General features: G+C 48.3%; 5 protein-coding genes across 5 annotated transcripts; 2 read left to right on the forward strand and 3 right to left on the reverse strand.

Annotated features, from left to right (window-relative positions):
• Positions 1 to 1,289: 1,289 nt before the first annotated feature.
• Positions 1,290 to 2,577, forward strand: BP5553_10652 (putative CTS1 Endochitinase; the record flags this gene model as incomplete). Its single annotated transcript, XM_032019275.1, has 3 exons — positions 1,290 to 1,337; positions 1,476 to 1,591; positions 1,662 to 2,577. The coding sequence occupies 3 exons, from the start codon at positions 1,290 to 1,292 to the stop codon at positions 2,575 to 2,577; spliced, it is 1,080 nt and encodes a 359-aa protein (XP_031864544.1).
• Positions 2,578 to 3,377: 800 nt separating this feature from the next.
• BP5553_10653 (MFS multidrug transporter-like protein) lies at positions 3,378 to 5,308 on the reverse strand (the record flags this gene model as incomplete). Its single annotated transcript, XM_032019276.1, has 6 exons — positions 3,378 to 3,904; positions 3,952 to 4,022; positions 4,073 to 4,515; positions 4,571 to 4,702; positions 4,755 to 5,018; positions 5,123 to 5,308. The coding sequence occupies 6 exons, from the start codon at positions 5,306 to 5,308 to the stop codon at positions 3,378 to 3,380; spliced, it is 1,623 nt and encodes a 540-aa protein (XP_031864545.1).
• Positions 5,309 to 6,126: 818 nt separating this feature from the next.
• BP5553_10654 (Folylpolyglutamate synthase) lies at positions 6,127 to 7,782 on the forward strand (the record flags this gene model as incomplete). The annotated part of the gene is made up of 5 exons (XM_032019277.1): positions 6,127 to 6,267; positions 6,320 to 6,910; positions 7,022 to 7,212; positions 7,271 to 7,431; positions 7,484 to 7,782. The coding sequence occupies 5 exons, from the start codon at positions 6,127 to 6,129 to the stop codon at positions 7,780 to 7,782; spliced, it is 1,383 nt and encodes a 460-aa protein (XP_031864546.1).
• A 34-nt stretch (positions 7,783 to 7,816) lies between these two features.
• On the reverse strand, positions 7,817 to 9,553 carry BP5553_10655 (uncharacterized protein; the record flags this gene model as incomplete). The annotated part of the gene is made up of 1 exon (XM_032019278.1): positions 7,817 to 9,553. The coding sequence occupies one exon, from the start codon at positions 9,551 to 9,553 to the stop codon at positions 7,817 to 7,819; it is 1,737 nt and encodes a 578-aa protein (XP_031864547.1).
• A 468-nt stretch (positions 9,554 to 10,021) lies between these two features.
• BP5553_10656 (MICOS complex subunit MIC60) lies at positions 10,022 to 12,182 on the reverse strand (the record flags this gene model as incomplete). Its single annotated transcript, XM_032019279.1, has 3 exons — positions 10,022 to 10,066; positions 10,128 to 11,996; positions 12,069 to 12,182. 3 exons carry the CDS (start codon positions 12,180 to 12,182, stop codon positions 10,022 to 10,024), a joined length of 2,028 nt encoding a protein of 675 aa, XP_031864548.1.
• Positions 12,183 to 12,768: the final 586 nt, after the last annotated feature.

The following is a 12,768-nucleotide window of genomic DNA, read 5'->3' on the forward strand; positions in this document are numbered from 1 at the left end:
CCTCGCTTTGTTCTCCATTGCCCATGGAAGTATCGTTTGGTCCGCTAGGAGTTCACGAGCAACATGGAAATGGGGGTAGCACCTACTAGCTATGTACTTGCGATGGTAGAGCAGCTAGAAACAAGGAAATAACAGGCTCAATATCTAGTAGAGAAGTATTTTGGTACTCTCCCGAAGCAGCCATAGTGTGCCTCTTTTAGAGCATTGTACTACGACTGGGAATTCCCTCATGAGGATTCTGGATCATGTAGTGGAAGGCAAGATGCAACATTCCTACCTTTTTTAGTCGAGAATAATCAAGTTTGGCGTATGATCCTGGTACTTCCGGCCATCTGGGGAGGCAGATATACGCCAGAATAGTTTGTGTGGGGCCAATGCCGCAATTACCTTGCAATTATTCTACAAGTAAGTTGCTCCTTGACATTGAAACATCGATCTATTACGTATGCCATGCTCTAAATCAGTGCCCATATCTCATCTCTGCTTAGTATCATGGGCTGGTGACGTTTCCATGCGATTCTGGCAAATTGGGGGCAAATGCAACAACAATTCTTTAAGTTTGATAATATAACGGATCTATACACACCATGTCGACTTTACGCGTACAGGCATGGTCGATGAATAGCTTCACACTGGTGGTTGGTATAATGCATCCGACACTGTCTATATAACCAAAGGCGGAAGCTAGCTAATTGCAGATGCCAAGTGTGGCAATGGTGATGTAGATCATGTATTTTTCCATGTTAGCAAGGCAGTCATCAGATATGCTCTAGTACCGGTTGTGGAGGCCTTATCAACCGCGCCGGGCGAGTGCTGCCTCGAGACAGGTCAAGACCGCGGGGGGCTGGCCGGCGTTGGAATGTTTCATTTATACCATGGTGGGTTCCAACAGACCCTATTGTTTCAATAGCAGGGACCTGAAGATGTCCTCTTGACTTGAACAAATTGTTTTGCCGCTGGCGATGTGGCATTTACATTCCACTTTGTCTTAGACCGATGCTTGGGGTCAAATATAAACCTTCCCAGCCCCTATATAAACTCTGATCTGTTCCAGCTGCTTCTCCTGGGTTGGCGATGCAATTATCTATTCACAAGTTCCCCACTTCCTATCCCTATATGTACCTAGACTTATAAGATGCATATCTTTAATAGTTGTGTTTTATTTGTGTATTTGCTCATTACCCTCCCTTTAACAAAAGCTGGATTTAATCCGGTTTCTTCGAGCAATGTAGCGATTTACTGGGGTAAATATTATATTCTAATGAGGCATTCCTGAATAGTTTCCTGACATGACCGACAGGGCAAAACTCGGTTGGCCAGGCCAAATCTCAGCAGAGGTTGTCATATTATTGTGAAAGTATGTGGCTCCCTTTTGTGCAATTTTGAAACCACGCTCAAAACATCTAGATACGGACTTTCATGTATGCTCTAAAAAGCACTCTAGTTTCTTAATATGAATAACTTAACTAGCATAGATCATTACCCTAGCATTCCTTACCACGATTCAAAATCCGTCGCTTAATTTTGCAAGTGCTGGAGATCTTTGCACCCCTATTTCCAACTCATCCCTGTTTTACTGCTCACAGTTGGAGTAAGTTTAACCTAAATCAGCATGGCCATGCTACAGCCTCTCATCATAAGATAAAATAACACCCATTTAGAGCAGACATCAAAACATGTCAGCAAGAACACGGGAAATCAATTGTACTGTCCATCGGTGGCGCCACCTACTCCGAAGGCGGGTTCTCAAACGCGAGTATAGCAACTTCAGCGGCCAACAATATCTGGTCTATTTTTGGACCTATAGTACCTGGAAGAAATGTATTCCGGCCTTTTGGCTCCTCGGTAATTGACGGTTTTGATTTTGATTTCGAAAGCAATGTTCAGAATATGATCCCATTCGCCAACCAATTACGAAGCCTTATGGATGCCGATATGGTTTCAACAGGCAAGCAGTGGCTCCTCACTGCCGCACCGCAATGCCCATACCCAGACGCTGCAGACGGGCCTATGCTTGCTGGTAAAGTCCACTTTGACGCCATCTGGGTCCAATTCTACAATAACTACTGTGGCGTTCAATCCTTCATCCCCGGTGCTAGCACACAGAACAATTTCAACTTCGATACTTGGAATACCTGGGCTAAGAACGTATCTCTAAACCCAAATGTCAAGGTCTTCCTCGGCATACCTGGTGCTTCAGGCGCAGGGAGCGGTTATACCTCGGGCAGCAAGCTGGCCTCAGCCATTTCTTATTGTAAAGGCTTTCCTAGTTTTGGTGGTGTTATGATCTGGGATATGAGTCAAGTCTGGGCGAATTCGGGGTTCTTAGACTCTGTTACTGAGGATTTAGGTGGATATACCCCGTCTCCTTCAACGACATCTTTTACATCTCCCGCCACGTTAACCACAAAAACAACCCCCCCGACAATAACAACTAGCCCGCCTTCGACGACGAGCTCTCCGGGCTTGCTCGGCCAGTGGGCTCAGTGTGGTGGGCAGGGCTATAGTGGGCCAATAGTCTGTCACCCCCCATACAAATGTGTAGCCTTGAGTGTTTGGTGGTCACAATGTGAATAAGCCCACTCATTGTGACTATTCTGGGTCTTGGGATGGTGTGTTCGTTGGAACTGGTCAAGAGGACAGATGTATTTGTTGTGTAGTAGAGTATATCTTTATTGTTCGATGTATGTATTCATTCCTCCGTGGCTCATTATTTTGGGCTGCAAGGGTTTGGCTAGCTCCGAGTTCATAGCTGGGAATTTCTAGGAGATTTACATTTTAGAGGGATATTGACCTCTCCGAAGGACAGCTAGTAATCTTCATTTGTGAAGAATTGTATTTGAAAATGGGCTCATTTAACATTTCACCCTATACGAGCACAGGTATGTTTCTGAAGCTGTATCCATACAACTAGCTAATTGTATGTATTTCGTTCTACAAACTATCCTCTACCTCCCTTCCTGCCTCCTTCATATTCTGACGAAACACATAAATATGGCTTGTGTTGAATCTAAATTGGACCTAGTGGAATATACCTTATGTTGCTCGAAGTTTGTTTATACATCACGAACCAATTTCAAATGTCAGGTCACGGTGCGACTTCACAGAATAGTTTGTCGCACTATCCTTATGATGCGGGTAGGGCAGTGTAGGAGTAGCTTAGAGCTCGGAATTTATATCGTCTATTGGCAACTCTCATTTATATCGTTTGAAACGACGTGCAAATAGGCTTTGACCATTTATCAATGCTGTTTAATATAGGCTGTGTAATAAAGGTCTAGATTTCCATCATGGCGGAGGCCATTTGTCTGTCACTAGTCAAGGGCGGAGACGCTCCGAGATTGGTCGCTACTGCGCTGTTGGAGAGAGAAGAAGTTTCACTTTTCAGTATCAATTTCCGCCGACCCTGATTGAACCTGCCCCAACTTCTTCAACTGCCCAATTCTTCCAATATCCCTCAATCCCAATATAGTGACCAGGAGCGAAACTGCCATAAGAGCAAAACAAAGCCATTCAGCAGCCCGCAAGCCTTCTAGAAGCGCATATGTTTCCCCGTGACCATTCACGGTCAACTTGTTCTGGGTACTATATTGGACAGCAGCGGTAACCGGTAAGAACATCGCTCTCCCCATCGAGGCGACTGTTTGGAACATTGCACCGGCCACACCTTGATCTTTCCTTGGTAATGCCTGAGTTGTGAAGAGACCGATACAAGGATAAATCGTATCCGCTCCGACAGCGGCAAAACACATAGCTAGGAATCCATATGCGAAGTAGGATGTTGAGGGCGGAATTGGAACAGCAAAGAGCAGGTTGGACAATGAAGCTAGTACGAGCCCAAATATGAGGATAAAATTGCCACGGACTCGTGATAAGAGGTATCCGGATGCAACTGTGCTAGCCACTGGTCAAATTAGACAGCTGGTTTAAAAATAGGAGTGTAAAACTTACTCCCAACTATTCCAAGGGGTATGAACCGTAGAGTCGTTTGTATTGGTGAGAGAAGTTGGTAGTCTTGGTAACTGTGGGAAGTTGGCTTAGGGAACGCAAAAACCTGGTAAAAACAACCTACAAATATGTCGAGTATACCAAATAATTGGTGAATCCCCCAGAGAAAAAGAATATTATAACCATTGCGAAGGAAAATCTAGCAGTTTTGAATGTTGAAACATGCATCAACGGCTCTCTTAGTGATTTAGTCTCGAGATAGTGTTGCCAATAGATAAATACAGCCAGTAAAATAACTGATACAATAAGAACGGCAATCACGAACGGTGTTCGCCAACCTTGGGATACGCCTTGCGATAATGCAATGAGCAGGAGGAGCGTACCCGATGTGAAAAGGAAAGCCCCAGTCCAGTCAACACCCGAAGCACGAGGTTGATCATCGCTAGGAGCTTTGCTTGCGGGCTCCTTGGGGATCACAAAAATTGCGATAATACCAACAATAAAGGACACTCCAGCAATAGCAAAGAAGACAACCTTCCAGCTAGTATATTCAGAGATTAACCCACCCTAAGAGCCTTGAGTCAGTATGTTCTCGGATGGAGAATAGTGCGTCACTCATTACCAAGAGGTTACCTAAGACCTGCCCAGCAGGAGCTCCGCCAGAATAAAACGCAAAACTGTATGTTTTGACCCGCCCCGGAGGAATGGTATAGCCAATGATGCCAATAGCGCTGGGAATGGTGGCAGCTGATCCCTAGACTTGTATCAATATACCTCGTTATTTACACATTCCAGAAATGGCATACCAAACCATGCAATGCACGCATGACATATGTAACGAGCTCGATGGGGGAGAAGGCCGTCGCGAGTGCTGTCACCGTGACCCAAAAACACCCTAAGATAAAGAAGGCTCTCTTCCCGTAGACGTCTCCGAGCTTTCCAAACAACAAGAGGAAGGAACCGGAGGTTAGGGCGAAGGTTGAGACGATCCATTGTTGGCGGTTAGGTGGTATTTTGAGATCTCGGGTCATCTGGGGTAGCAAAATGACCACGGCTTGGTTTGACACCGTCTATATGACATTAGTTTACAACGAGCAGGTGCTAAGGGCATAAGCTTAGTTAAACGTGCATTGAGAAAGGTCGCAGCGGTCAAAACCAAAACCAACGGAGCAACCTGCCGAATCCCAAGCTCTCTCGCGTCTGCTTGGCTTCCGATACGAGATTGTCGAGTAGAGATCGGGGCCAGCTCCTGCACCAGAACCTTGTCCTGCGCAGCGAGACCGGGCGGCGAGGTGACTGGGACTTGTTCAATAGGAATGTCACTGCTTGTGTTGGTGGTATGGGAAGTAGCCATAGACATTGCGGCACTGCAACGCTGTCCAAGAAGCTGGCGGCTTGGAGAAATGACCGGACCGGCGATCTGGACAGGAATATATAAGGCTTCCCAAACTCAGAGAGGTATGGATAGGCATGGATATTGAGTTTGGTTACGCCATATGAAGACTCAATAACCCACCACTCAATACTTAGCCTTCTCCACCCCACCAACGGCGGCTCTGGGGCTGTCGCGAGCTCAAGGCCGGCATTAATAGAGTTGTGCGCTTTACTCGCGTGTGAGCGTACTGTAGTATTCGGTGGCCCCGGTGGCCCCTTGGGGCCACTCCGTACACCGTGGATAAATGCCCACTGTACGGGATCTCTACCTACCGCCCCACGGCAATGGACGACCTAGGATGTGATAAAGCCATGAAGCCATGCATGAGAGCACCAGCTGGAGAGTTCATGAAAAGAGAGCCAACAGCCACGTCGGAGGTGGCCATTCTTACCTACCTAGGTACCTAGGTACCTAAGGTAGGTAGAAATGTACTGTACAAATGCGGTATTATAAGCGAGCCCTCGACCAATCCCCTTCAAAGGTTTCAAGCTGAAATCAACTACAATAGCTTCATGGTTCCGGGGTAGGATGAGATGAGATGATGTTCAAGTCTTCTCCAGCGCTGCCCAAACTTCTCCCAAGAACAAGAGCTATATGCCAGGGTTGCCTGCGCTCAGTAAGAGTCATGTCACCTCCTCGACGTTGGTTTTCGAAGCCCCAGGAGCGATGCTACGATGTCAGACCCCCCCTCTAGATATATACCACCACATGCTCACTGAAAGGAGTCTTAGGATGCCGTCGGGATGCTCAATACTCTCCAGACACCGTACCAGATCCTGAAACAGCGGCGTGAAGCCGGTATCAAAACGGATGAGTCCTCGAACCAAAATATGCGGAAATGTCTCGCCGCAATTGGTTATTCGGTTCAGTCCATCCTTGCTACTGTTTATAAAATTTCGTAAGAAGCTATGCTCACAATGTTTAATATACATATAGCAAAACGACCTCGCCAAACTGAATGTCATCCATGTAGCCGGTACAAAAGGAAAAGGCTCAACATGTGCCTATGTAGACTCCATGCTGTCATGGTATCGCGCCGCTCATGGTCTCCCTAAGAACATCGGCCTCTACACATCTCCGCATTTAGTTGCCGTGCGTGAGCGTATCCGCATCAATTCGGCTCCTCTCACCGCTCCGTTATTTGCAAAGTACTTCTTCGAGGTTTGGGATAGGCTAGAGGCCGCTGCCAAACAGGAACCTGACCTCGAGAAGCCACTCTATTTTCGGTATCTAACGCTCCTAAGCTTTCATGTTTTTCTGCAGGAAGGTGTAGACGCGGCCAGTTATGAGGTGGGTGTAGGGGGGGAGTATGATTCTACGAATATCGTGGAGCGTCCCGCCGTCACGGGGATTACGACTTTGGGTATTGACCATGTTTACTCTCTCGGGGATACGGTTGGCAAGATCGCCTGGCACAAGGCTGGGATTCAGAAAAAGAGAGTCCCGTCGTTCACAGTTGCGCAGAACCCCGATGCCCTGGATGTCATTGAGAAGCGGGCGGCCGAAAGGCATGTCGGGGCTCTTAAAGTAGTTGATTTTGATTCCCGACTGGAGGGTGTCAAGATAACGCCCAATTTCTCGTTCCAGAAATCGAATGCAAGCCTTGCGCTGGCCTTGACAGAGACGGCTATTTAAAAGCTGGACCCAGCCTACCCACCCTCCCCTGATTCTATTCCCAGGGAATTGAGCCAGGGAATTGAAAAGGTCGTTTGGCGAGGTAGATGTGAGGCTAAGACTGAAGGAAATCTGACGTGGTATCTCGACGGTGCCCACACAACGGATAGCGTTGAGGTAGCCACTAAATGGTTTAGTGATGAATCTTCGCAAGAGTATGTTGTTACCTGTTACTGACTCAGCCATGCACCTGAAACCTAACACGTCGACTAGACCCGCATCTCGTGTTCTCGTCTTCAACCAGCAAGGCTTTCGCGAGGCAGTTGCCCTCCTAGAAGGTCTCCAACAGGCTATCGCACAACAGGGTCTGGTGAATTTTGATCATGTCATATTTTGTGCCACTGACCAAAATAGCAAAGGCCAGAAGAAAAAAGGTCGCTCCGGATCTTTACAACCATTTCCCCTCACCCTCGCTAACTATATTAGATTTTGTCAATAACAATGCCGATTCAGAAGCAATAGCTGGACTTACACTGCAGAAGTCCTTTGCTGAAAAATGGAGAGAATTGGATCCTTTGGCTTCCTCTACCATCGGCGTTCTCCCAAGCGTCAAAGCTGCACTTGCTCATGTTAGGAATCTGGCGTTGGAGCATAATAAAGTTCATGCATTCCTCACAGGTAGCGTACACTTAGTAGGCACCGCGCTATGTAGCTTTGAAGGCGTCGATGCGTTGTCGACCGAAGGCGGTTGTTTACCTTTGAGCCGATGGAACCATGGTGGGTGAAAAGTGTCTAAAACAAAATTTTATTTGTTGGATATCAATGTCTATTTATGGAGGTACCACAGACCCTTTTTGCGGTACTTTGTTCGCTCAAGTTTTGCAGCAATGCTCCAGCTAGGTACAAGCTCCCTGTGACTAGAACGAGAACCCTCTGATGCTCGCCATCTGAGATTCGTCTTGCAAATCGTACGGCGTCTTGGACACTTCCGTATAGCTGGCACGATGACGTGCTCCCCGAAGATTGGTACATTTCCATCAATTCCCTTTGGGCAGATAAGTCACGTACGGATTCGCTCTGAGAGGATGCAAACGGAATATTCGGACAGAATGCTGCGTGATCGAATGTTCTCGTATATGTTACAGGGCCTTGTTTCTCTTTTAGATCTGTGAGTAAACTTCGAAGAAGAGGACGCCCATCACGGTCATCTTGGTTGAATATTAGCATTACTGCTGTGGGCGGATTGGATTGCAAGAAAGCTTCGTCCATCTTCGACCGGAACCACGTAGCAACAGCTTGCATGCCCTCATGTGTATGCGCACCGTCAATGTACCATTGAATGTTACCTTCCTTAACGATTTGGCATCTTCCGGGCCAACAAACATTTTCCAAACCACGAATATATTCATTTGGGAGCTTGAGGTCCCGGTTCGCTATCTCTTGTAGTCGAGGAATACCTTCAGTGACTCCCATCTGGTGTAAATAGGAGGTGGTAATGGCTACTGCAAGACTAGCATTGTCCTTCTGAAAGTCACCCAATAGCCCGAGCTCTATGTTGTTCGCATGTATTGCAGGTAATCGGGGCACGAAAGTAATATCAGAGCCCTTCTCCGCTGCCCTACTTCTAAGCACAGCGGATGCTACTGGTTGCTGTGAGGTTGTAAAGCTGGGGACCCTTGGCTTTATAATTCCTGCCTTGTGCCATGCTATATCCTCGATTGTTTCACCAAGCATTCCGATATGGTCAATTTCCAGCTTTGTGATGGCGCTCACAGCGACTGCCTCGGGGGGCAAGATATTGGTGCTGTCATGTTCTCCGCCTATGCCGCATTCGATGACGGCGACTCGTACACCTTGTTGCATGAATATGTGGAGAGCCAGCAGTGTCAAAAATCGGAAATACCCAGGGCGGGCTTCTGCATTATTTCCAGTCAGCCCTATGAGGGCATTCCCCTCCTTAGTAGTGGCCGAAGCATGCTCAAAACGAGTCCAGAGCTCCCAGAAATACCGCGTGAAGTCGTCTTGGGATATTGGGCTGCCATTTATGCGTACTCGTTCTCGCACCGTAACAAGGTGTGGTGAAGTATAAAGGCCGATTTTGCCCACGGGGATCCCCACCTTTGTGTTCCGTTGCTGGTATTGCAGCAACATATTCTCCACCATCACGCAGACGCTACCCTTCCCACTGCTGCCAGCAACATGTATGAATCGCAGTCCAGCCTTTGCGAGGTCTTCTGGTTTGTATCCCGCCCGCCGTAGCCATTCTAGCATCTCTGGAATTGCATTATGGTTTTTGTCTCCGGGCGACTGGGCGACCGATGATCGTATCGCGCGATTGGATTGTAGCGTGTTAAGTAGCCTAAGTGCATACTCGTAACTGATTGCTTGGGGCTTTCGTAGCTGCCCGAGAGATGTGGGAGAATGCGATGTTGCGAAAAGACGATAGCCTCGAGTTGCGGATGAGGTTGTAGATGCACAGGAAACGGCTGCTATTGGGAAGGTTGGGGTGATGATGGCACTGCGGACAACCGAAGGAAGAAGGTAAAAACTTCGCATTGACACTGCAATAATGGTCAATTCTGGCCGAGTGTGTTGACTTGTATTGGGTTGTACCGATTTTAATGTGTTCTCGATGTTGTCTAGAAGCTCGGTGCCGAGGGAGGCTCACCTTGGAGAGGTCTGGAAGCTCTGGCGTGCACCTAAGCCGCCGGTACAGTGGCAGGCCGAACATCATCCTTTCTGCTACTCTTATATTCTGCCCCTTATCCTTATGCGTATAGAACTACAAACTATAGATGGGAGGAGTGGCTTATGGAAGGACTAAAACGGACTATAGGGCAACATATTCTATAAACTGTACGTTAAGCTTGATAGCCAATCAGACTATCGGCGAGATCGCAGAAGCACACCAAGTACCATGTAAAGCAGTCAAGTATAATACACGTCTATTTTTCTACCTCATACACAAACAACAGCCTTTAAGGGCGGTGCCTATCTGGTTGCATGCACAAAGGAAATGCCCATCTATTCGACTCTCAAGCTCTCTAGCCTTGCCTCTGTAGCAATTACCTATATTTTGTTAATTTACTAGTTCAACATCACTCAAGGATTACTGGGGTTTGATGCTTACATCTAAAGCCTGCTGCACCTCCAAAACTTTCCTCACATCACCAAGCCAGTCTCTGCTTATTGTTTTCGCCCAGCCTTTGAGGCCATTCATCTCTCTGGCCGCCCCGTCCAGATATCCCTCTTCCAGGTATGTCTCCGCTCGCGTCAAGATGCTTTCTACATCATCACCAGTAGCTAGGCCCTTCTTCTTAAACAACACTTTGCTTAGGAGGTAGCTCGAAGCATGGCTGGCAACGCCTGCATCTTCAGGCAAAAGTGAGGCCTTCCTGACTTCTTGGGCAACGCGTCGGAAACGGTCGATGAGCTGAGCAGAAGAAGGAATACCACGTTGATAGGCGGTGGGGTTTATTGAGGCAATGGCCGCATTTACCACTGCGTCATCCGACGCGATTTCCTTCAATGCTGCAAGTTCTCGAGTAAACGGCCTGGGCATCTGGCTCTTCTCCAGATTTGCACGGACCGCCTCGACGGCAACGTGAAGGTGCTGGGTCTTAAGATTCGCATCGATCACCGAGTTCCAATCAGTGGCAAGCTTTTCAAGGTCGTTAACCGTCTTCGAGAGATCTGTGAGTTTGCCCAAGCGGCTATTCCGCTCCTCTTCGACGTGATCCTTTACCTCGGCAATAAATTTCTGCTTCATTTCTACCGCCTGTTCCAGCAACTCGTTACGGAGTCGTTGCTCGTTGACCTGATTAGCTCGGTCAATCTCAGCCTCTAGCTTCTCTTCGTATGCTTGCTGGATCTTTTGGCGCTCATTTTGATATTCCTCTTGCCATTGAGATTGCTGCTGCGCCATTTCAACCTCTACGCGTCGGATAAGTTCCCTAGCAGCACGGTCGAAGTCCTCCTTCTCACTCATGATTTTGGCTTCCGCATCCTTTTGTGCTTCAGCTTTCAATGCTTGAATTTTGACTCCGACTTTGCTGAGCTCATTCTTCGCCTTGCCAATAGTGCTGGAAAATTTCGCGTTGCTGCCGTCGGCATTTACAACAGCAATGATATCGTTCAGAATCTTGACCAAATCTTGAGCTAAAGGTTCATTGGCATCTTTAATATTGAGAGGGTCAATGCGGGTGACCTCCGGAGGGAATATCGAAGGCTGGTCAACTTCCGGTGGTGCGAAGGAAACCGGCTCTGGAGATTTGGGTGCTGGCGCCTCTTCCAACACTGGATGCCCTGGGTTGGGGGCTTGTTGGATCTCAACTGATTTTGCAGGCGAGTTGGGTTTGCCAGTTGAAGGCACAGGTGTTGTGTCCTTCACAGTCTCGGCGGCTTGGACTTGGTCCAGCGACTTTGCTTCCGGTGACTTCGAAGGTGTCTGTAGGGTCTCTGTAGGTTTGGGCCCACCCGGTTTTGTCGCATTCGCATGACGTGTGTCCTCAGCTACTCTCCACGATACCCCACTCTGGCTTGGAATTTTGACCCGATCGCCTGTATCGCGCGGACGGGTCGAGCGATTGCCAATAGATGGGAACCGTTTTCTGAACTCTCTCTCCTCAAAATATAGCACTGCATCTTCTCCGAAGGGGACATATTCCGTAAAGAAGTCATGGAAGTTGTCATTGATGCTAGAGTAATAGATCCCCCCTCCGAACCCCAAGGTAGTTAGCAGAAGAAGTGTGGTTATGAATCGGCGGATTCTGCGCTTTTTCGGCTTTGGAGAGGGCGGGGGAGGCGAGCTACTCGATGTTGGTGGAGGTGTCGGGGGCACACTTCCAGGTGAGATCGGAGAAGTCGAGCTTGGTGTAGCTGGTGTTGGACCAGATGTTGAGGGAGGAGGTCGTTGCGGACTAGTTTGGATCGCGGAGCCACGGGGAACAGCAGGTTTCAGGTCACTGGCATTGGCCTTGGTATTGTTGGCATATCCTCTCTAGAATTGCACGGAGAAAGTTAGTCCATGTTCCCTAGCCGCCCGAGGTTGGGTTCAAAGGCTCATTCATACCAGGTTGGCAGAACCCCCCAAGATCTCTTGTGTCGTGTGCCATTGATGCCCGGGGCTGGCAGCACTGGGCTTGTAAGCCAGCGCCCGGCATGAGCGAAGAGAGGCGCGCAGCATGGCGGGCTGCGTTGGGCGACAAAGTGAGTTGTGGAGGGAGGATGTTGAGATGAAGTTGGCGGGCGCGGGCGCGGATGAGGTTGGCAGAAAAGTCTCGTTTCGGTTCCGGCCAGCACCCGCATCTCCAGCTTCTCGGCTGGTGGTGCTTGGCTGGGAGCGAGGATGGGAGCTACAACCTTATCAGCTCACCCACTACGGTGCTCGTTCTACGTAGGTATTCAAGCTTAAGTCCAGGCTAACCGTCAACCCTCGCCTCAGATTATAGCCATTGTACATGTAATGTAAGTTAAAGCTATTGTGCAGCTTCGAGATAGTTCCTGAAACCAGACGTACAGAATTAATATGTAATATATTCGCGATGCGATAGGAAACGAAGGGGGTTATCTCTCCAGTATCGACATGACAGACCGGATACCTTTCAGCAAGCGTTGTTGTGGTTGATTGTGGTCTATTGCATATCGTACAGGCCAAAATGCTACGCAACAGAACATGATAAAACCATTCAATTCATTTCAATGAAAACCGTCACGCCCCGCAGGAGAAAAGCCCTGCAACCGCAACCGCAACCGCAAGCCCAGGCCAGACC

Source organism: Venustampulla echinocandica (genome assembly GCF_003357145.1).
Source record: "Venustampulla echinocandica strain BP 5553 chromosome Unknown scaffold_17, whole genome shotgun sequence".
NCBI classification, from domain to species: Eukaryota; Fungi; Ascomycota; class Leotiomycetes; order Helotiales; family Pleuroascaceae; genus Venustampulla; species Venustampulla echinocandica.